Genomic DNA, 22,483 nt, shown 5'->3' on the forward strand with positions numbered 1-22,483 from the left:
TTTGTAATGAATGTAACTAAAGGTCATCATTCAAGGCAAATTAGAAAAGTTTCTGATGTAGTACTCAAACAATGCCAAGCAATCTTAATCTCTGGTTGTCTAGAAGGCACTGGGTTTGGTGATATAGTTCAGATTTATTCTCGTAGCATTAGAAACAACCAAAATTATGAATATTGTGTAAGCTGTTTTCTAGTAAAAAGGCATTTGCATGTGGTGAAATGCGAAGATTAATGTCGTGTGAATCTGCTGAAATTACCTACCTTATCTTGCTGGGTTGGAAAGGAGCTCATGTTGATTTTTTTTAAAGTGCGCAGCTCTGCAGGCCAAAACAAAAGCAGCCTGACACTCCGGTAGCTAATTAATTAAATGTGAACACTGCCTAAATTAGATTTACGTTTGGAACAATATATTGAGAGAACATGACTGATACATTCTACTGTGTGATGACTTAAAAACAGGTTTAATAGTTGACTTAACACAATGGTTAGATCTCCAAAGGTGTACGACTTAATTGGTAACTGGTGTACATTTCTGGAAGAAAGTTTGTGCACCAAGGAATTTCCTGAATGAATGATGTAATTCTTGTCTGCCAACAAGATTACAGAAAAATTACAACCGTTTCACAAGCCTTGGTTCCAGCATTGACTGGGACGTTTTTTAATATAATAGCACTGGAGGAAAGGTCTGTTTGTGTACCAGACAAAATGAGCTAAATAACTGTTCAAAATAACAGCTTAACATCACAAACTAAGTTTCAACCAAAGTACTTGAAGTCATGTTTCTCTATGCCAAAGAGGAAATGTCCTTGAAGTGAGGAAGCAGCTTCTTGGGTCCAATCCTGGACCTTAATCTATTAGGAAACGTGAGTGATATCAAAAATGTTGATTTTGAGGAAATCTGGAATGCTGTCAATTGGCAATGGCCTGTAATACCTGCAATACAGGTTGGTTGACTCCATGCATCACAGATATAAAACAGTTCTCAGAAGCAAATGGTTATACACCTAAACATGAGCTCAGTGATTCACAGGGAAAAAGATTGAAGTTTACACAGCAAATGTTTAAGAAAACACAGACGCTGCTTTTTTCCCCCCAAGCAAACTAATATTTTATCACTTCTGGTATGTACTAACTGTGGTACATTTTCTACTTTCCATTTGGAGTAGAATGCAGTGTTTCAAGTGCATTTGCATGTATGGAAATAAAAGCTCATTAGGATTTACCCACTTTTCTGAACACACTGCTATTATTTGGAACACAACTGGACACTTCCTGTAGGAGAGTAAATCTGTGGACTATATGGAATAGAATGGAAACTCCCCATCGGTAATCTCAAACCACCTCAAATTTGAGCGTCCCATCAGAAACATGGTCGCAATACCAACATGCAGCTCTTCTGGCTGTGGAGACAACAATTACCCCAAAGAAATGCATTTGAAATATTTATTTTTATTTACCATTACAGATGTTCCCAAGTCCTTGAAAGCCAGCAAGCACATTGGGTATTCATACATACACATAACAGCGTGTTCCTACAGTGTTTGGCATGCAATTCATCACATAGTAAAAAGTTCAGCCTTGGTCTTCATGACTCTGAAATACAACTTTTTGATATCCATTTTACTAATTACCAAAGTCTGTATCAACAATAAGATCTGAAGACTCATTTTAAACTCCTAGATCTTTCCTATGGGTGTTCATTCTTGAGAAGCTGATTTTGCCAATGATGAACCATTTATTACTGGTTGATCATTGCTACAGTACTAGTGAACTAGTGCTACAATCGGGACTACTGTAGACCTATTGTTGCGTTTTCATACAGTAGTTGGGATTAATATTAAAGTATATATCTAGTTGTGCAAGTTTGACTGAGAAAACTGAATAACAACCCAACATTCAACACATCAGCCTCATTGGAAGACATGTTGGGAGACAATTGATTTTAATCAATTATTATTTATGTTTCAATAGACAGAATTCATGCACATGTTGAGCTTTTTAACGATTCATAAAACATTAACATCTTAGATAACAAGTTCCAATCATTTTTAGAAGAGCTCATATCTGAGGGTAACCCTAAACTCTAGGTGAAATACTGAATCCCAACATTTTGTTTGAAATTTACAAAACTGCTTCACAGACAAAGACATCTGTTTAAGGCACAGGTGAAACCCACTGTTGGCAAGCTGTAGTCAGTAGAAACTAGTCACATTCATCAAAGACTGCTGTCAGTTTAGGAGAATCTTAGTACATTGTGAATGCTATAATCATCGAATTTTCAGAGGACATTTCCAGAGCTTAAGGCAATTTAAAAAAAAAAAAAACAGTATATCCACCTGAATCACAAGGACATCCCATTAGGCTAAAAGACCATACCAATAAACCCACCACATGGTATATGGCTGGTAAAGAGTTTTGTATTTGAGATTATTATCACTAAAACAAAAACTCACAGGCACTGCTTCATTGTAAATTGGCTTGTAGGCAAAAAAAAAGGCTTTTTTCTAAAAAATAAAATAACTTTCATGTTCTAGACAAGGTCATTTTAACTTGTATGTGCTATTTTAACAAGTTCAGCAAAGTGGAGCCAAACATGCCCATTAGTGGGAAGATTCCACAGGTGATAACGGCTATTTAAAATATCTACAGCACATGAAGTGCATGATAAGTAAGTCTAAGGCATGATTACATTTCGGGCATCTAGTTCAACTACACATGCAAACGGTGTATTTGGTCTGTAAATAATTTATGGATATCTTTGGGATGTTACATGAGTTTAATCAGTATATCTGATCTTTCATTCCTATTTAAAGTCATTCAAACACATCTCGTTGAGGGAAAGAAATTAGTTCTAAGAGTTAGAATTTTGGGGCACTAGGCATGGCTAAATGGCTAATAGTTGACCACAGCACACTATTTCACACCATAGTCACCAACACCTTTGAGTCCTGGGGAAAAGTATGGTTCTCTTTGGCAAGCATCTGTCTTGTTGCTGGGAACTGAAAAAGTTTATCCCCACAACCCAAAGTCTTGACACATGAAGTGTAATTGGGTGTGTGGGTGCAGCCCTACCAGAAAGAGGACATGATAACAACTTCCTATCATGTGTGCCAGGAATCCCATTGGCCAAGAGTCACTGAGGAGTCCTCAAGCGTGACTGCATTAGTGACAGGCAGGATCCAGCCCGCCGCCAATCTGTTGGCTTTATCTTCAGAAGCACCCGGGAGTCGACTCAGAGACAGCAAAGCGTTGGCTCAGCTCTTACTGGTAGTATCCTACCAGACGTTTTGAACCCGTTTATAAAGAATGGACTCTTCTCATCAGCAGTATATTCCTGATGGTCACCACCTTTCAGGTTATCTGTTTGGTGTTTGAGAATTTCATGGCAAACTACTACTTTTCAACCGACACCAGATGAAGAATTCCATCTCCGTCCACCAGTGCTTTAGTGTTGCCTGTTTTTTTGTGGTTTTGACCAGTCGTGTTAAGGAATCGTTTCGCTCTCCTTCCATTTCCTAATGGTACATCCCGTGCGTCACTTCTTCTTTGTCTGTTTCTTGATGGATTTGGTCAGTGGTAGTGCCGGTCCCTGTTGGCGTGGGGCCACCATGACGCTGCCACTGGGCTCAAACTGAAGAAGGTACTCCATCGCATCCAGTGGCCTCCCCTCCTCGTCCCTCAGCCTGGAAAAGACTTCCTGGTACACTACACCCAGTTTTCGTTTCATTTCCTGGAGATTCCTCAGGGCTTCCTGTTTCTCCCGTAGCAACCGTGAACGGTGGCGCATCAAACGCGACACGTCATCGTTTAGAAGCAGCAACACGTCCATCTTCTTCTTCCTGCAATTCTGGGCCGCTATCTTGTTCTTGCCACGCCGTCGTATGTCCCTGACAAGGGTGAGCTGCTCCTCGCTGAGTTGGAAACTAGCCAGCAGGTCGTTAAACTCTTCCACTGGCAGATTAACAATCATCTCGTTGGAGAAGGGAACTTGCAGGGCTCGTGCACGCCTCTCATCCCGGCTCCAGGTTTTGGTGCCTGACATGTGTCTGGAAGACGGGGGATGGTAAGGCTTGGCATTAATATGTCTCAATGAGGATTTGGTTGGTTTTGTGGGCATTTTACACATGGATGATGAGGACAAGGCTTCCCAGGGCTGGTTGTACGTGTGATCATGGCTGATATGCCCCAGGAAAGTTAAGCCATCAAGTAACTTCTCCTCCTTGTAGCAGGGAGGGAACAATGTCTTAAACCCATCAGAGTATCCTCCTCCGACTGCACCCAGCTCCTCCTCGTCCAGCTGCTCCTGCTTAATGCTAACCTCCGCTTCCATATCTGAAGTAAATGATCCTTCCTCAGCATCTTCAGAGAAGGTGCTCTCCTCAGTTGAAATGCAAGATGAAGGAGACGAGGAATATAAAGAGGCCTCAGAAGCACATGGAGAAGCATGGCTGTTGCTGAAGTCCAGAGAAAGACCCGAGTCCGAATCGTCCTCATTTTCACCACCTGAAACATGAGGACAGGTCAAGGTAAGGTCTCATGTTTGACAGATACTGGATTTAGCAGTTAGAAACTTAATAGTTTGGCATAAAAAATAATTTCATAGAACTTTGTAGTTAACTACTTTTTTCATGCTGTCTTGGTTCATCCTGACCATCCATGGGTGCCATGCTGGAGCCTGAGAAGTCATTTTCACCTTTCCCAGATTCCTGTTGGTCTTTTCCATGGTAAAGGTAGCCCTCCTCATCCAGACGGGCTGCCAACTCAGGACTGAACCCTTCCTCAAGAGCTAAGTCCAATCTAATCTCATTCAAGAAGCTAGCATTATCTAAGAGGTCACCAAGTGGGCTCAGTAGTCTGTCTTCATCCTCAGCAGCAGCATCATCAAACAGAAAGGAGGGGGGAGTTGTTGGATGGTCTTGAGTCAAGCAATTCTCCGCTGGAAATGAGGTGAAAGCAGAGGGTGCTAAATCATGTGGAAGATAGTTTCCACCATGACTAAGAAGGTCTTCGGGATGGGGATCATGCTGGAGAGATGAAACTCCTTCCGTGGTATCCACAAGTTCTCGTGTTAGCAGATTCATGTCAAAGGCACCAGAGTCATCTTCTGCATTCAGTCCCAAGAGGAAGTCTTCTGAAGGGCCATCTGTGTGATCTGGAGGACTGTATGAAGGATTCACGTCGTTCTTCAGAAGGTTCAGAACTGTGGTGTTGCGGGCTGAGCTGTGGTCATCCAATTCTGCACTGGGGGTCAGTGGAGACAGACGTGGCTGAGGTTCTGGCGAGCCGAAGGGCCTCAGCAAACCTGCAGACAGAGACAGTATATTTCTACAAATGTAAAGAACTTTGGTGTTTGACAAATGATAATTATTTTTTTGAGTTCTGAAGGTAGTCAGAGAAGTCCTCGACTCCTACATTTGAACAGTTTATTCAAATCCCAAATGAACATGTTTGAACTGACGATAATAAGGTAATCATGAACATTCCAAATACTGTTCAGGTAGATCGCACAGTTGTCTTGAAGACAGTTCAGATGTTGTAATGTGACTTTGGTGGAATTTCTTAACCACACAGCTGAGTGTTCTTAAGCTACAGAAACAAGTAGCTCAGCTGTGTGCTGACATCACGATCAAGCTGCCGTCTCCCAGGACAAGGCTCAACCCTCGGGTTGCAGAATGGAACATCTGGATACGTTTTTTACCTAAATGTCATTTCAGAACTGAAGTACCGTGCTCAGGTAAATCCTCCAGGAGAGGAATCTCTGGCTCCGCCTCCCTTGATTCGTGGCTTTGCTGTGAAGTTTCAGACCCGAGGAGGGTTGCATTGGGTATGGAATCGTGTAGGAGATCAAATGAAGCCATCATGTCGACATCTGTGTCCTGACAGAAAGAATGAGAACTGATCTCAGGTGATCCCGTTAGCCGACTCTCCCATGACTATTTAATGACGCCCTCCCTCTCTGTCACCTCCGGCTCCATGACATCCAAAAGCTCCTGCCAGTTGAGATCCAGGTCCAGGGAGGGGTCTCCAGTGGTGATGACTGGGGACAGCATTGAATCAATGTCTGAAGATAGACGTTCCACTTCTCCCCCATTATCTCCACCTCGTTGTAACTGAGGGTAAGAAAACAGGTGAGATGTGGATTTCTGAGTGACATGCAGCCGGACCCAAACAGGCTCACCTGTGGTTCATTGTGGGGGAAGGATTCCTGCAGCAGCCTCAGACACTCCTGGAGGGAGAAAGATGTCTGGACAGAAAATGAAGTGAATAACAGACAAGGGAGAGGTTAGCAGTAGCATGATAGCGATGCCCATGTTTGTTTTAGCATTGCTGAGGAGATAAAGGAGAGGAAGGAATCTGTTCTTATTGGACACTTCAACCCCATAATAGACCATCACATTCTAGAATATCTCTACCAAGTGAGAGAAAACACTCAACGAGTCCATGTCTCTATTTCCATCTCCCTTATTGACTTTTATGGTTTTGTTCACCGGACTCTCCATCTTGTCTTTCCATTTCTTTTTTTTTTAAACCTTTATTGAACCGATTGGGTCGGTTGAGAACCAGTTCTTATTTACCATGCTGACCTGACATTCACACTCACACACTGGTGAAATGTGTTGCCCAAGGACCAAACAGAGTATGACTGGATGGAGGTGGGTTTGAAACCGCCAACATACAGGTTATTGGGCCACCCACTCTACCATTTGAACCACAACCACCCCCTCTGCACTGGAGCTCATCACCGTTCACCTTTGACCTCATCTCAACTTTGGGGCTCTCTTTTAACTTCTGTCCCAAAATCAAGATGGAGGACTTAAATGTATGCCGGCCATGTTTGATATTTAACACCACCACAACAGAGGCCTCCCTGTGAACTCAAGACAGTTCCAGGTTCATCTGTCCTGCTGAAGCAGCAGTCAGTTCCTGTCAGCTCCACAACTGTTCAGACTAGGTATCAGTGATGATGTCTGTGTGTTGTTACCCTGTGGTGTCCTGTTTTATCCATGTTCGGAATCCCTTTTCCTCCGTTAGAACTTGTGTGGATTGTGTTTCAATCTCAAAAGACAATCTGGGATCCACGTCTCTGGATCACACCAGATGTAGTGGGTCCTTATCTGAAGCATCACTGGTAAGTATCAGTACATAGCAGGTACTTGTGTCTCACCTGGGCCACTTCATTCTCAGGTAGCTGAGTGTCGATAGAAGCACTTCCTGTTCCCTCTGTCCTCCAGTCATGGCTGTGCATCCTGGCCAGGTCTTCCTCATCCTCCTGCTCTTCTCTGTGAAGCACATGATGTCTTTCCTCCTGGTAACAGAGACCAAAATGAATCAAATCAACTAAACTTTTGTCTAGAAACCACACTGGAAAGATCGCGACTGTTCATTTGGCACCCAACAACCCCCCATGAGAACAACAATGAGACAACCCCCCATGAGAACAACAATGAGGGGAAAAAAACTAACCTGGAGCAGATCCAATCCCTTAGAATGGAACCTGTCCCAGATGACTTTGGGTGTCGAGGAGACTTTCTCACAAGGCGAGGACGAATCACCAATCACACATTCACACCTACGGTTCATGTAGTCACTAATTCACCCCAACTGGAGACCAGCAGGAACCCTCACAGACACGCCAACGCCTCACAAACATCCCAGACAGAGAAAATGTTGGACTTGAACGTGACATTATGCCAAATGGATCTCTGGCAGAGTGGAGGTCATCCCACCACGCTGACTTATTGATTCACTGAGTGAACACGTATGAAGTGGAGTCCTGCTGTGGGACAGTCTGCGTTCACACGCCATAGAGACCTTTAACCCAGGCTCAGAATAACTTCAACCTTCTCCTGAACCCACTCAACCCTGGGACACAGCCAGCAAGTACATACATGTGGCTTTCTACATGTGTGTGTCCACCCTGTCTGTTCACATCACCCTTAAACTGCCCGGTAAGTGCAGACGAGAGCCCGGGTTAACACGTGACAAACATGTTAGCTTTCTACTTCTGAGTCCACGGCACTGAGGACTGACAGGAAAAAGCTGGTCACCTCCCCCAGCACCGCCCGACATGCATGAGACAACTTGACCAACAGAATAGGTTTGGGGAGCAGTGTTTTAAATAATAAAATAATAGCTGTAAACTCCAAATCATCAAGATCATCAAAAAAGCTCACAAGGAAATCAGAATACTGGATTCTAATCCCTCAATCAATCCTGGAAGTGTCAATTTATTACAATTAGTTTCAAGCCTTTCTCCTAAATTTCAGAGAAATCTGTCCTGAAAAGTTTGAATTTTATCGATTACAATTCTGATCCTGATTCAGTTTCATTAGTGTTGTATAAGAAGACATCGTTAACATTAAAAACAACAGCTGCAATGGTGAGCCCACGATAACAACCTGAGGACTCTTCTGTGCATTTGTTTACATGTAGGACCCTACCCAAGTGTGTGTGTGTGTGTGTGTGTGTGTGTGTGTGTGTGTGTGTGTGTGTGTGTTTATGAAGTAAACAAGACTTATTGCAAAACCCACGATCCTTACTGTGTGTCAGAACGCAACGGCCAGGATTAGGTTTCAAAACAAGTCAGTCAGTCAACGGGTCAGCAGGGAGGAGCAGTGTGTGTGTGTGTGTGTGTGTGTGTGTGTGTGTGTGTGTGTGTGTGTGTTCTATTTCTATCCCATCCAGTCTGCTGGTGAGCTCCACCCTCTGTTGCGTCAGAATGCTTCTGCTCCAGTGGACTTTGACCACATGTAATCTCTGTAACATGAACATGAGTGGACGTGAGCCGTGATTGGTGGAAATCCCTCATACGTAACCTGACTTAGAAAACATGCTAATTCCCTTTCTTTCACGGGATGGAAGCCCTGTCGGTGTCGTCCTCTTCCCTGGATTCAGACGTGTTGACCGGAGCACCTGCTGGATGATGAACGTGTTCATCCACAGATTAAAGTTCATTCAACCCAGATTAAATGTTGGTGATGGTCCTCTGGTGCAGTGACATCACACACATCTTGTGCTCACACCTGACCATTTTAAACATGTTACTCTTCCCTGTTGACATGAACACAGGACCATCAGATTGCTGCGTCCCAGCAGAAGCCACCACATTCACAAAGTAGAGACAAAGAAGACCCAACGTCTCCTGGACAGCGCTGAATACATATTTATGTAGAAGGCGTGTCCTCTCCAGCAGGGCGCGGCGACTGGATTTCAACTGTGCTGATTGTATTGCCTCATTTTTTCCCCCATCACGTCATCGTGGGTGAGTCAGCTCTGACTCATCGTCTCACAAGATCCTCAAAGCTCTGTTAGTGTTAATAAAGAACACTCCTGCCTCCATGAATACTCTGATCTATACGTAAACAAATAGCCCTTTTTCCTTCATACATCTTTACACATCTGACTGAATGAACTCCATGTGCAGATTATCAATACTTAGCTATGAAATCCATTTATGTGAGTCAAATCTTAGTTTTTGTTAGTAACAAACCAGATTAATGACAGACTGGCTCTACAGCTGTGGCCTGTCCAAACAGCTGTAACATCCGTTTTTAATTCACCTACTGACTTTGGTGACGTTACGAACACATCCACATCCATTGGGAGCCACAAATATAAATACTGTATAGTGGTTTCAACAGCTGTTCACTGAACACGTCTGCCTGATGCTGCTGAATCACATCACCATAGAAACATCAGAGCAAGACCTGAGTGGACCTGCAGAGTATCATCCGTCCGTCCGTCCGTCCGTCCATCCATCCTCTGAACCAGAGACCATGCTGGTCAATCAATCAAATCAATCAATGAGATGCCATCTCATGGTGGGGCACCTAGTATCAGAGTCATACATTAAATACCCTTTTCGTCTCATCATCTTCTTCATGTGGAGCACCAGGTGGGGGTCTGGGGTCCACAGGGGGGGCAGTCCGGTCTCTCTCTACCACAGGAGGTTCTCTCCCCACTGGCAAAGTCTGGTCAGGAACCCCCAAAGGCACAGGGTCGGGCTCCCGCTGGACCAGCCACGTCTCCAGCTCAGCGTGGGGGACCTGTGGTGACGGGGATGGAATTCAACCCGGTTCTCCGTACCATCTACTGCTGTGAAAGGTGGTGGACGGACGGACGGACAGGTGTTCCTACCTGGAGTCTGTCCAGGGAGTGAACCCAGCCCAGCAGCCTCCGTGCAGTGAAGAACCCGTCCAGGTCCACGCTCTTGGGGTGCAGACTGTGGCCGTCCTCTAAGTGGTTGTGGAGGTTGTGGAACTGTGTCTGGGTCAGCGCCGAGGTCGGACCCAGGATCATCTCATGCCAGGAGGGGGGCAGTCCCACATCAACCCTCACCCCACACAGGCTGAGGAGGATGGCCATCTGGATCAGGCCCTCCATGAAGTACTTCTTCAGGTACTGCATGAGTCCACCACGCAGACTGGTCACCAATGAGGGTCTGCCTTACGGTCTTCAGAGGTGGAACACAAGGCACTACACGGTTCTCCTGTGTCACAGCTGCTCAACGCCCAGATAGGGACTGAGTTTTCGAGACTGAGCGCGATAAAAATAAAGAGATGACTGAGAGGAACTTCCTCCGCTGTCGGACATTCATCTAAAACATTTTGCTGCTCGTGGAAACTTCTTCCTGTGAATAAAGAGAAGAACTTAGATCAGACCAGAGGTACTTGACATGGCAGATGTTACCCATATTTATCACTTGTGATGTTTACAGATTTACATTTTCATCTTATTTATACAATGAATACCTAGAAAGCATGAATTAAACGTGTGGATATTCCATTATAAATATGCATCTGTCCTTTATTATAATGAAACACTACCAATGCAGTCATATCAAGTAGAAGGTGGTTGAATGCTAACATTAGCTGTGGCTAATGGGTCAGAAGCTGTTAATGACCAACATGTCGTCACCGTGGAGAATTTCACTAAACTACAAATGTTTGGTCTCAGTATTTTAAATGATTTAACAGTGAACACGAAATATTCAATGTAATCAAAGTAGCTAAATTAGCATATTGACTTCTACAGGCTCACGCCCACATCCAGACCAAACAATCCCATAATTATCTGCGTGGCTGACACACCCACGCCTCACCTCTCTAAAAGGTTTCATGTACACTGAACTATAACTTCCTGCATGATCAGGGGGATGTTGGGGAAAATCTCTGAACGTTCTCGTGCTGCAGTGATGAACACAGTGGGGTCACCCCCCCAGTGGACCCCCCCCACCCCCCGGACTCTGACATTCAGTCACAACAGTTCCAGCACTAGTGATAATAACGGCACTAGTTGTCCACACTAGAGATCAGGACACCCCCACTGTTCTCAGTAACTTGGACCTACTCCTGGAAGGAGTGTGGGGCAACCACCTGCCTGTCCCACCCCGCCCCATGATGTAACTACCACCCTCCGCCTGGAAAAACCCCTGTCCCTGCCTCCTCCCTCCTCTGGAGACGCCGGCTTCACTTTCATTCTGTGGCGACCTGTTTAGACGCCAAAGGGGAGCAGCTGATTGGAGCAGGAGCTGGAGAAGCTCTGAGCGCCAGGCCTTGACCCGGGTCACCGAACCAGAACCAGAACCAGAACCAGAGGGGTGTACTTTTAAAAGTGATGGAACAGAATTAGAACAGAGAATAACTAACCGGTTAATAACTGGTGTTCTGTTGTACTTGATAAAAATATCTGACCTCATGGTTCACCTCCTGTTATTCACTCAATGCCTGATGAGAGCAGAGTCTGTTAATCTGGATTATATTCATAACAGGTAAACAGCAGTCTGTTAATCTGGATTATATTCATAACAGGTAAACAGCAGTCTGTTAATCTGGATTATATTCATAACAGGTAAACAGCAGTCTGTTAATCTGGATTATATTCATAACAGGTAAACAGCAGTCTGTTAATCTGGATTATATTCATAACAGGTAAACAGCAGTCTGTTAATCTGGATTATATTCATAACAGGTAAACAGCAGTCTGTTAATCTGGATTATATTCATAACAGGTAAACAGCAGTCTGTTAATCTGGATTATATTCATAACAGGTAAACAGCAGTCTGTTAATCTGGAAAAATGTCTGATTCAGACATGAACTGATTGGACTGAGCTCTGAAACTTTAAAACTGACAGTGAATCTTCTCCTCTGGTCGGAAACGGGATCAGTGTGTTGTTGTTGGGGCTAATCTCTACCGGATGAGGAAGAACGACTCTAATTACAGATTAAATGTCTAAAGTCACCGACCTGCTCACGTGTTGAGGTTCAAACATGAACCGGTTCAGGAACGTCGGTTCACGAGTGGAACTTTATAACACACACACACACACACACACACACTCACACACACACACACTCACACACACTCACACACACACACACACAGAGACACACACAGACACACACACACACACAGACACACACACAGACACAGAGACACACAGACACACACAGACACACACACAGAGACACACACACAGAGACACACAGACACAGACACACACACACACAGAGACACAGACACACACAGACACACACACACACACACAGACACACACACAGACACACAGTAACACACACACACACACACACTCACACACACAGAGTAACACACACACACTCACACACACACACACACTCACACACACCAGTACACGCTGATCCCCGGTGGGATGACGTCACTAGTAAACATGTTCTAGAAGACTCTCACCGGGGGTCCGCGGCGTGTCGGTAACGGCTCCTCCCCAGGACCTCCTCACGACTCGGTTCAGTGTCGACTGCCGGCGGCGGGAGGGGTGAGCTTTATGTAGCCACGCTCAGCTGTGACGTCACTAGCCCCTCCCACAGGAAAAACACAGGAACGCGTGGAGACGGACGTGTTGGAGGACACGAGAAATACCCACCCAAGACCTGTTCACACCCGGCACACGACTAGGACCCCCCCACGACTAGAACCACCCCATGACTAGAACCCCCCCATATGACTAGAACCACCCCATGACTAGAACCCCCCCCATGACTAGACCCCCCCACGACTAGAACCCCCCCACGACTAGAACCACCCCATGACTAGAACCCCCCCATATGACTAGAACCACCCCATGACTAGAACCCCCCCATATGACTAGAACCCCCCCATGACTAGACCCCCCCACGACTAGGACCCCCCCATATGACTAGAACCACCCCATGACTAGAACCCCCCCATATGACTAGAACCACCCCATGACTAGAACCCCCCCATATGACTAGAACCACCCCATGACTAGAACCCCCCCATATGACTAGAACCCCCCTACGACTAGAACCCCCCCCATGACTAGACCCCCCCACGACTAGAACCCCCCCATATGACTAGAACCACCCCATGACTAGAACCCCCCCATATCACTAGGACCCCCCCCGATATGACTAGAACCCCCCCCATATCACTAGGACCCCCCCCATATGACTAGAACCCCCCATGACTAGACCCCCCCCACGACTACAACCACCCCATATCACTAGAATCACCCCACGACTAGGACCCCCCCATATGACTAGACCCCCCCACGACTAGGACCCCCCCATATGACTAGACCCCCCCACGACTAGAAACCCCCCCATGACTAGACCCCCCCCATATGACTAGACCCCCCCACGACTAGAAACCCCCCCATGACTAGACCCCCCCCATATGACTAGAACCCCCCCATATCACTAGAACCACCCCATGACTAGGACCCCCCCCCATATGACTAGAACCCCCCTATATCACTAGAATCACCCCACGACTAGGACCCCCCCCATATGACTAGAACCCCCCCATATGACTAGAACCCCCCCATATCACTAGAACCACCCCATGACTAGAACCCCCCCATATGACTAGAACCCCCCCATATGACCAGACCCCCCCCCATGACCAGACCCCCCCCCATGACTAGACCCCCCCACGACCAGACCGCCCCGGGTGTTCCTGCCCACGGGGTACTAAACGTTCCTCTTGGTGGGACAGACGTGTTCCAGGTGAACAGAACCTTCAGGTGAGTCTGAGTCACATGACCAGAGAAGACGAGAGACGGATCACCTGACACACCTGTTTACCGTCAGCCCCTCCCTGAATGTAATGCAGACTTACAACGGAACCAAACGTCAGAGCGCCCCGGGGGGGTTGCTGGGACCAGTACCGACGTGGTCTTCAGTACGCCACCGCTACTAGACCTTCGTAGGACGTGTCCATGTGTCCAGCTGGGCGTCCAATCCCGTCTGAGCACTCCAGACGTCCCATGAGCCTTCAGTGGACACGCTCAGACACAGCATTAGCTACATGCTAACGTCTGGTCCTGCTGCCGTCTGGGAAAACGTCTGACAGGGTAGAGATGAACCAATGACTGAAGACCATCACAGGTAGCCGCTAATGCTCAGCACGGTACACGTTAGCATGCTAGGAAGCTAACATTAGGTAGCATTAAGCGCTACGAAGAGGCTCCAGGAAATGTTGGTGGTTCTACCACCGACCTTTAGCACACGCCTCAACATTTATTCATGGAGTCCAAAGTTCCTTCACCTGTGACACACGGATGTCACCACCAACACGGATGTCACCACGAACACGGATGTCACCACGAACACGGATGTCACCACGAACACGGATCTCACCACGAACACGGATGTCACCAGTAACACGGATGTCACCACGAACACGGATGTCACCAGTAACACGGATGTCACCACGAACACGGATGTCACCACGAACACGGATGTCACCACGAACACGGATGTCACCACGAACACGGATGTCACCACGAACACGGATGTCACCAGTAACACGGATGTCACCACGAACACGGATGTCACCAGTAACACGGATGTCACCACGAACACGGATGTCACCAGTAACACGGATGTCACCACGAACACAGATGTCACCACGAACACGGATGTCACCACGAACACGGATGTCACCACGAACACGGATGTCACCACGAACACGGATGTCACCACGAACACGGATGTCACCACCAACACGGATGTCACCACCAACACGGATGTCACCACGAACACGGATGTCACCACGAACACGGATGTCACCAGGAACACACGTGTTTAGAGCTTCCGACACGACAGCAGCCGTTCTTAAAGAAAACACTCAACATGTATTTATTTCTTTTCCTTCAACTTCCGTGACATTTTCGCGGCGGTCCGACTCCCTGCTGGGGAGTGTTTGTGCTGAACTTTGTGTCGCAGCTCCTGTGGGGGGGTGATGTGGACACCTGATGGTGGCGCTAGAGGACACGTCCTCAGGGTGGTGCCGCCTACTGAGGAATGATGAATGAAGCAATGGCCGGTTGAACGTTTCCATTCCCTCCCAGTTTGGGGTTCCTCCACCTGACCAGCAGTGGAGGTCAGAGGTCACGGTACGGGGCAGAATGTTTACAATTTACTTCAGTCATTGGGTCCCTCCACATGCTGTTGGTCGTGTTCATCGGGTCCGATCTCCTCTTCTTCTCACCACAACAGTGTAAACACCAACAGGAACGGGTCCGTCTGACGCCCCCCAGTGGACGTTAGGGTACCTAAACGTCCCGCCGGGGTCACCATCGAGTCTGGTCTGCATGTTCACCTTTAACAAGTCACGTTTTCTTCAGATCACGTCAGCTGAGTTTTCCAGTGGGGGGGGGCGTGTCAGTTATGTCCTGTGGGGAGATTTTAGCGATGAAGGCGTAACGGTTTACCCCCGATGGGGGAGGGGCCTCCAGCAGCTGTTTCCACGTGGCACTGGAACACAAACAGGACTCAGTGTTACACCTGGGGGCTGCATCTCCCCTGTAATGTTCTGGCTTCACTTTGTGTTTTATGAGGGGGGTTAAACTTATTTCAAAATGTAATTTGGACTTTTGCTAAAGAAAACCAACCCCCCCCCCCCCCAGTAAACAGCTCTCCTGTCATGCTGTCTGTCCAGTCCCACCGGATAAGAGCTGTGTGGAACCACTTTAACTTTAGTGTGGATCTTTTTCAGCTGTCACACCTTTACAACAGTTTCAGGTGAGATAAACTGCTGAACGGAGTGGGGACCCCTTATTTAGGGTTTGGGGGCTCACTGCATTAACACCTTCCTCTCAGGACACATTTTAAAGTCTGACTGGATGGTTTTGAGGGTCAGATGGATCACAGCGAGTACTTCAGTTTTTCCTGTAACTTTCCATCTTTATTGTCAGGAGTTAAATCTCTTGTAGGTAAACTGACAGGTATCAGGGGACAGACCCCCCCCCTCTTGTTCTCAGCTCCTTTATCTCGTGTCTTTCTCTGGATGTCACTCCTAACCCAACGCTTTTCCTTTCCTCTGCTCGGACCAATCCCACATCATAAAACGTCTGGAGCCCTTTACCTGGGATGGTGCCCAGAGCGCCCCCCACTGTGCACAGGTCCTCCTCTTCCTAGGACCCCGCCTCCTGCTCCTGCCCCAGAGCCTCCAGCAGGAGCCCCATGGGGGTCCTCTTCAGACCAATGCTCTCCAGTTTGTTCTCCAGCTTGTTCTTCAGGTTACGTAGCCTTACTGACGCATGGACCAGAACCACTGTGACACACACACACACACACACACACACACACACACACACACACACACACACACACACACACACACACACACACACACACACACACGTTGGAACTACAACATCCTGCGACACCCCTGGATTCAACATTTGACCCTGACCTACACGTTTCTGTGCCTCTGGCTTCCTGAAAATGTTTCAGTTTGTTTTGTGATTATGTCTCATTAAGTCTCAGAGACGTACCTACAAAGGTATAAAAGTGAAAATGTGACCTTGACCTAGTTTTTTCAAGGTCAAGGCTGTGATCTAATGTTCATTCCCTTTCCTCCCTGAATATAACGCCTTTTGTTTTGTCTTTGTCTCATCCGGTTCCTGAGAAATGTAAAAAACAAATGTACAAAAGTTGAAATCTGACCTTGACTTAGTTTTCCCAAGGTCAAGGCCATCACCTCGTTTTCATGCCCTTCGCTGCCTGAGTCGTGTGTGTGTTTCATCTTTCTATCTGCAGCGGTTGTGAAGACATTTGGTGGACGGACGGACGAACACTGACGTTAACTACACTGAATGAAGTAAACCTGATGATACGTGAACGACTCGACTAGAAACGACCCAAACCTGTTGTTTTTATGTCCTGTTGTTGTCTCTGGTCAGTCTTACTTTGATATTTAGAGTAATAATGACTTTTAAATGACCTCAAATGGTGGTTATACATTAAATAAATAACACACAGGTTACACAGGTCAGTTACACACAGGTCAGTTCAGGAACGACCTCTCAGAACCACCTGAACAGGTAGCAGGTTTTATGAGGTCATTCAAGACCTGTGACCTTTTATGATTTTAATTTGCTAATGCAACTGTTGCATAAATGTAAATTAGTGTGTGTGTGTGTGTGTGTGTGTGTGTGTGTGTGTGTGTGTGTGTCTCACACAGTATGGGGAAGGCGATCCCCAACAGGAATGCAGCCACGCCCCCCAGCAGCGATACGAACAGGTAACTGGACAGAAGAATCGCCAACACGGTGAGCGACGGGTGGTTTCTCCGGAAGCGGCGGATGGGGGCTTGGTTCTCAGCCGCCCACACGAAACCCAGGAACAACGCGGTGACCACCACCCCCCCCACAAACAGCTGCAGGGGCTGGAAATACCTGGGGGGAAAAAAATACAGCAGTTCATCAGCTACCAATACAAAATAACGGACAGGTGCACGACTGCTCGCGTTTCTTTGTGACAGTGAGTGTTTCAGGAAATGACGGAGACACTGAGACGTTGTCTTCCTGGTCCTCCTTCACCTCCTCGTCTGCTCACACCACCTCCACTCTAATCTGGACCCCCCAGCCAGTGACACCAACAACAAAGTCGCGTTGACACTTGATTCCTGTTATTATATTAAACCCTGTCTGACGCTTCCTCCACTAGGGGGCGCCGCTGACGAGTTCCTCCGGACAGCTTTTGTAAAAATGTAGATTTTCCGGTCGTCGGGGCTCCTGGTGAACGAGGTCACCGCTTTGGTTTGGGTGTGAACGAGGTCACCGCTTTGGTTCGGGTGTGAACGAGGTCACCGCTTTGGTTCGGGTGTGAACGAGGTCACCGCTTTGGTTTGGGTGTGAACGAGGTCACCGCTTTGGTTTGGGTGTGAACGAGGTCACCGCTTTGGTTCGGGTGTGAACGAGGTCACCGCTTTGGTTCGGGTGTGAACGAGGTCACCGCTTTGGTTCGGGTGTGAACGAGGTCACCGCTTTGGTTTGGGTGTGAACGAGGTCACCGCTTTGGTTCGGGTGTGAACGAGGTCACCGCTTTGGTTTGGGTGTGAACGAGGTCACCGCTTTGGTTTGGGTGTGAACGAGGTCACCGCTTTGGTTTGGGTGTGAACGAGGTCACCGCTTTGGTTCGGGTGTGAACGAGGTCACCGCTTTGGTTCGGGTGTGAACGAGGTCACCGCTTTGGTTCGGGTGTGAACGAGGTCACCGCTTTGGTTCGGGTGTGAACGAGGTCACCGCTTTGGTTCGGGTGTGAACGAGGTCACCGCTTTGGTTTGGGTGTGAACGAGGTCACCGCTTTGGTTTGGGTGTGAACGAGGTCACCGCTTTGGTTTGGGTGTGAACGAGGTCACCGCTTTGGTTCGGGTGTGAACGAGGTCACCGCTTTGGTTCGGGTGTGAACGAGGTCACCGCTTTGGTTCGGGTGTGAACGAGGTCATAAGTCAAACTTTATCAAACCCTGAGCCAGGATTTTAACAGAGAAGCAAAAGTTGAGAGAAATTCCATCACAGAATCAGAGAAGATAGAAGGAGGAGGAGGAGGAGGAGGAGGGGGAGGAGGAGGGGGAGGAGGAGGAAGAGGGGGAGGAGGAGGAGGGGGAGGAGGAGGAGGGGGAGGAAGAGGAAGAGGAGGAGGAGGAGGAGGAGGAGGAGAGGGAGGGGGAGGAGGAGGAGGAGGAGGAAGAGGAGGAGGAGGAGGAGGAGCAGGAGGAGGAGGAGGAGGAGGAAGAGGAAGAGGAAGAGGAGGAGGAAGAGGAGGAAGACTTTCTGCTCCTGACTCAAACTTGTCAGCTGATCCTCGTGGAAACGTCACGACGCTGCGCGTAAAACCGTTATAACGCGTTCTAACGCTCTTTAGCGCATCAAGCGGCCACAGCTCCGGGTGTTGGGGGGACTCACCCCACCAGCAGCAGCCCCCCCAGGGCGGACAGCAGGTAGTTGCTCTGGTAGTACAGCAGGTTGTTGATGACGCGGTGGTTCCAGCGCGCCGCGTCCCGCACGTCGGGCCCCGCGAACCGGGCCGCGTCCAGCAGGAAGTCCTCCAGGCTCCGCAGGGGCGGCGGCCGCACGCCCGCCATCTTCACACCGCAGCACACTGGCTTTCCCACAATGCAACGCGGTAATGTGGGAGGACGCAAAAAAAGGAGACGTGCGGGTGTCCGGAGCGCGCTCCCTTTCTGATGACGCGCGCGTTCAAACATCGGGAACGCGCTTTCGCTCTGTGCACAGAGGAGACACGTCACAGAAATATTATTTAGAAATAAATTATAAATATTAATTTGGATGGAAGGAAGAACACGGAAGTGGAAGCACAGACTCTTATTTTTATTTTTATGATTATTACTGTTATTGTTATTATTTTTATTTTTTAAATTAATTTTACATTTTTATTTAATAAAAAAATAAATTAAAAACATTGCTGCGGTGAAAGGGACCTGATTCTAAGAAGGGGGTGTCCCACTTTTTTCTACAGAGGGCCACATGTGATAATGTGAACGTGTGCGGGGGCCAACACTCCCTGATTTATTTTATTTTATTTTCTCTACTGGTCTGATCCCCATATTTCTATGACGAGAACAATGAAGTTCCCAAATGTCAGCGTCCAGATGAACACATGAGGACACAGAACCCCAGATGAACGTGTGACAGTCCATGGTGTCATTACACAGCTCCCACAGAGACCCATCAGCTCCATCAGGGGGGGTGGAGACCCATCAGCTCCATCAGCTCCATCAGGGGAGGTGGAGACCCATCAGCTCCATCAGGGGGGGTGGAGACCCATCAGCTCCATCAGGTCCATCAGGGGGGGTGGAGACCCATCAGCTCCATCAGGTCCATCAGGGGAGGTGGAGACCCATCAGCTCCATCAGGGGGGGTGGAGACCCATCAGCTCCATCAGCTCCATCAGGGGGGGTGGAGACCCATCAGCTCCATCAGGGGGGGTGGAGACCCATCAGCTCCATCAGGGGGGGGTGGAGACCGATCAGCTCCATCAGCTCCATCAGGGGGGGTGGAGACCCATCAGCTCCATCAGGGGAGGTGGAGACCCATCAGCTCCATCAGGGGGGGTGGAGACCCATCAGCTCCATCAGGGGGGGTGGAGACCCATCAGCTCCACCAGCTGTCTTGAACAGACTGTAATGTCCACCTTCCCTTTAAGCTGCAGCTTCACCATCAACTTTCCAGCTGGGGGGTCAGAACAGCATCATTCAGACAGCTGGGTGGGGGCTGTGAACCCCTGGAGAACATGGAGGGACAACAAATGGAGGGAGGACCCCCCCAAGCAAGAGTACCAGCAGCAGCGTGAGCCGTGATTGGTCCATTATTCAGTCTTCTTCTTTGAAGGTTTATGACAGCTGACAGACATGTTACACAATGCTGCCCCCATGAGTTGAGAAAAGGAACTGCATGCCCAGTTTGTGCCATATGGTAGCACAATTTTAACCTATTTCTGGACAAAACGCATTGGCCCCAGGGCCGTCAGTGGCCCCAGGGTCATGATTGGCCAGTGGGCTGGACTTTGGACATGTTGTTCTAAATCATTTGTTCTCAGTCATTCATGTCCCACTTTTCAGGTCCCGTGTCAGCTGGAGTCCAGCTCAGTGAGCTACAGATGAGAGGTGGGGTACACCCTGGATGAAACGCCAGCTTATCATGATTTCATATGACGGACAAACAGCCACTCACCACTGTTTCGCCTCTTCTGATAATCATCACTGGTATAATTCAGTGCATATTTCTTATGTACTAGTGTTGTTTAATATTTATTGTACCTATTGACTTGTTATTTGTATAAAGTAAATTATTAATTTGAAATTATAATCTTAATTAAGAATAACTTACTGTCCTGAGACACTCATTATGTTTTTGAGACAGTCATTTTGAGATACCATTAGTCTAAGAAGAACAGATAAATAGAAGAATAAATAAATATATAATATACTGTACTTATACAGTATATACATACATATCTTTTCTGACATTACGTCCTTCCTTTGTTATTTTTTTTAACATAAATAGTATTTTGTGAGACTTACTTATTATGGGATACTTAGTTCATTCTTCTGAGATGCTGAATGATTATGAGAAATTTCTCAATAATATTATTTTGAGGTCCTAAATTATCTTTGTAGAAAGTTTCTTATTTTGAAAACGTTTTCCCCGATGTCGAGAAAGTAATTATTTTGAGAAATTAATTTTAATTCCTCTGTGATTCAAATCATTATGACAAATTCCACCATTATTATATTTAGATACTAAATCATTATTGTGTCGCAGCGCACTGGCGTCGCACCCAGAGTTTCCCCCGCCTCACCCCCTCACTTATAGTGTGTTCTTATTTTGAGAAACCAACTAATTGTTTATGACTCCAAAATCACTATTATTTGTCAGTTCTCATTATTTTAAGGTTTATATTTACTCAACAAACCTTTTCAGACCTGTTTTATACTCAACCACTCAATACTTTATTATGAAGGATGTTAATATTGTTCCATAAGCATTATATTATTAGAAAATTCCATTAAAAAACACACTTACAGGAAATAGAATGAATCAAAGTTTTCCAAGTATTTATGATTGTCTGATTTAATATAAGAATTTCTTAGTTCATGTGTTTGAATTCATGAGCTTGAATTCTCCTGAAATTATGAGATGATGTCAGTCCATATCTAGATAGGACGAGGATAAAGTATTCTATTAAAAAAAAACTATAGATATAGAAAGAAAATGATTTGATGAATTTGTCAATAAAATATTTAGTTCTCTCCACTGGAATGATGATGTCACCCAGTCTCAACATTTCATGTAAAATGCAGGACTATAACATCCTGAGTAAAGACGTAAATATTCATGAAGCTAAAGTTCTGGTTACATTTTATGACGTGAAGGAATTATATAAAAATATTTAATGTTAAGACATCTGAAAGTATGAATGAGTAGTGAAGAGCAAACTACATGTGGTACTTTTGAAAATTTTGCCCATTAATTTTATCCATCCATTCATCTCATCCATCCATCCATCCATTCATCCATCCATCCATCCATCCATCCATCCATCCATCCATCCATCCATCCATCCATCCATCCATTCATCCATCCATTCATCATCCATCCATCCATCCATTCATCCATCCATCATCCATCCATCCATCCATCCATTCATCCATCCATTCATCCATCCATCCA

At 46.8% G+C, this 22,483-nt stretch overlaps 2 protein-coding genes across 5 annotated transcripts; both read right to left on the minus strand.

Moving 5' to 3' along the window:
* Nucleotides 1–1,428: 1,428 nt before the first annotated feature.
* Nucleotides 1,429–12,947, minus strand: nfe2l1a (nfe2 like bZIP transcription factor 1a). Of its 4 annotated transcripts, none has more exons than XM_068337847.1 (9): nt 12,710–12,947; nt 10,137–10,629; nt 9,857–10,045; nt 7,165–7,305; nt 6,178–6,243; nt 5,963–6,109; nt 5,725–5,875; nt 4,621–5,301; nt 1,429–4,502 (listed from the first exon to the last, which is right to left on the minus strand). In XM_068337847.1, the coding sequence occupies exons 2-9, from the start codon at nt 10,404–10,406 to the stop codon at nt 3,535–3,537; spliced, it is 2,613 nt and encodes an 870-aa protein (XP_068193948.1). In that variant the 5' UTR covers nt 10,407–10,629; nt 12,710–12,947; the 3' UTR covers nt 1,429–3,534. The 4 variants fall into 4 exon arrangements, with proteins under 4 accessions (XP_068193948.1, XP_068193946.1, XP_068193947.1 ...); XM_068337845.1 differs by having other exon boundaries at nt 9,848–10,045; XM_068337846.1 differs by lacking the exon at nt 12,710–12,947 and having other exon boundaries at nt 9,848–10,045; nt 10,137–12,350.
* A 2,161-nt stretch (nt 12,948–15,108) lies between these two features.
* On the minus strand, nt 15,109–19,414 carry praf2 (PRA1 domain family, member 2). The gene is made up of 4 exons (XM_068336705.1): nt 19,196–19,414; nt 17,467–17,684; nt 16,370–16,558; nt 15,109–15,759 (listed from the first exon to the last, which is right to left on the minus strand). Exons 1-3 carry the CDS (start codon nt 19,372–19,374, stop codon nt 16,419–16,421), a joined length of 537 nt encoding a protein of 178 aa, XP_068192806.1. The 5' UTR covers nt 19,375–19,414; the 3' UTR covers nt 15,109–15,759; nt 16,370–16,418.
* Between the last annotated feature and the right edge of the window lie 3,069 nt (nt 19,415–22,483).

Source organism: Antennarius striatus, chromosome 16 (genome assembly GCF_040054535.1).
Source record: "Antennarius striatus isolate MH-2024 chromosome 16, ASM4005453v1, whole genome shotgun sequence".
NCBI lineage: Eukaryota > Metazoa > Chordata > Actinopteri > Lophiiformes > Antennariidae > Antennarius > Antennarius striatus.

Excerpts from the sequence above, each read along its gene's own strand:
- nfe2l1a (XM_068337845.1), bottom strand. The coding sequence starts at position 10,406 with ATGCAGTACCTGAAGAAGTACTTCATGGAGGGCCTGATCCAGATGGCC. Across the intron at positions 6,244-7,164 it reads CTGAGAATGAAGTGGCCCAG|ACATCTTTCTCCCTCCAGGA; the intron begins GTGAGACACAAG and ends TTTTCTGTCCAG. Across the intron at positions 5,302-5,724 it reads GGAGGATTTACCTGAGCACG|GTTTGCTGAGGCCCTTCGGC; the intron begins GTACTTCAGTTC and ends CTCTGTCTGCAG.
- praf2 (XM_068336705.1), bottom strand. The coding sequence starts at position 19,374 with ATGGCGGGCGTGCGGCCGCCGCCCCTGCGGAGCCTGGAGGACTTCCTG. Across the intron at positions 17,685-19,195 it reads GGGGGGCTGCTGCTGGTGGG|GTATTTCCAGCCCCTGCAGC; the intron begins GTGAGTCCCCCC and ends TTTTCCCCCCAG. Across the intron at positions 16,559-17,466 it reads GATCGCCTTCCCCATACTGT|TGGTTCTGGTCCATGCGTCA; the intron begins GTGAGACACACA and ends TGTGTGTCACAG.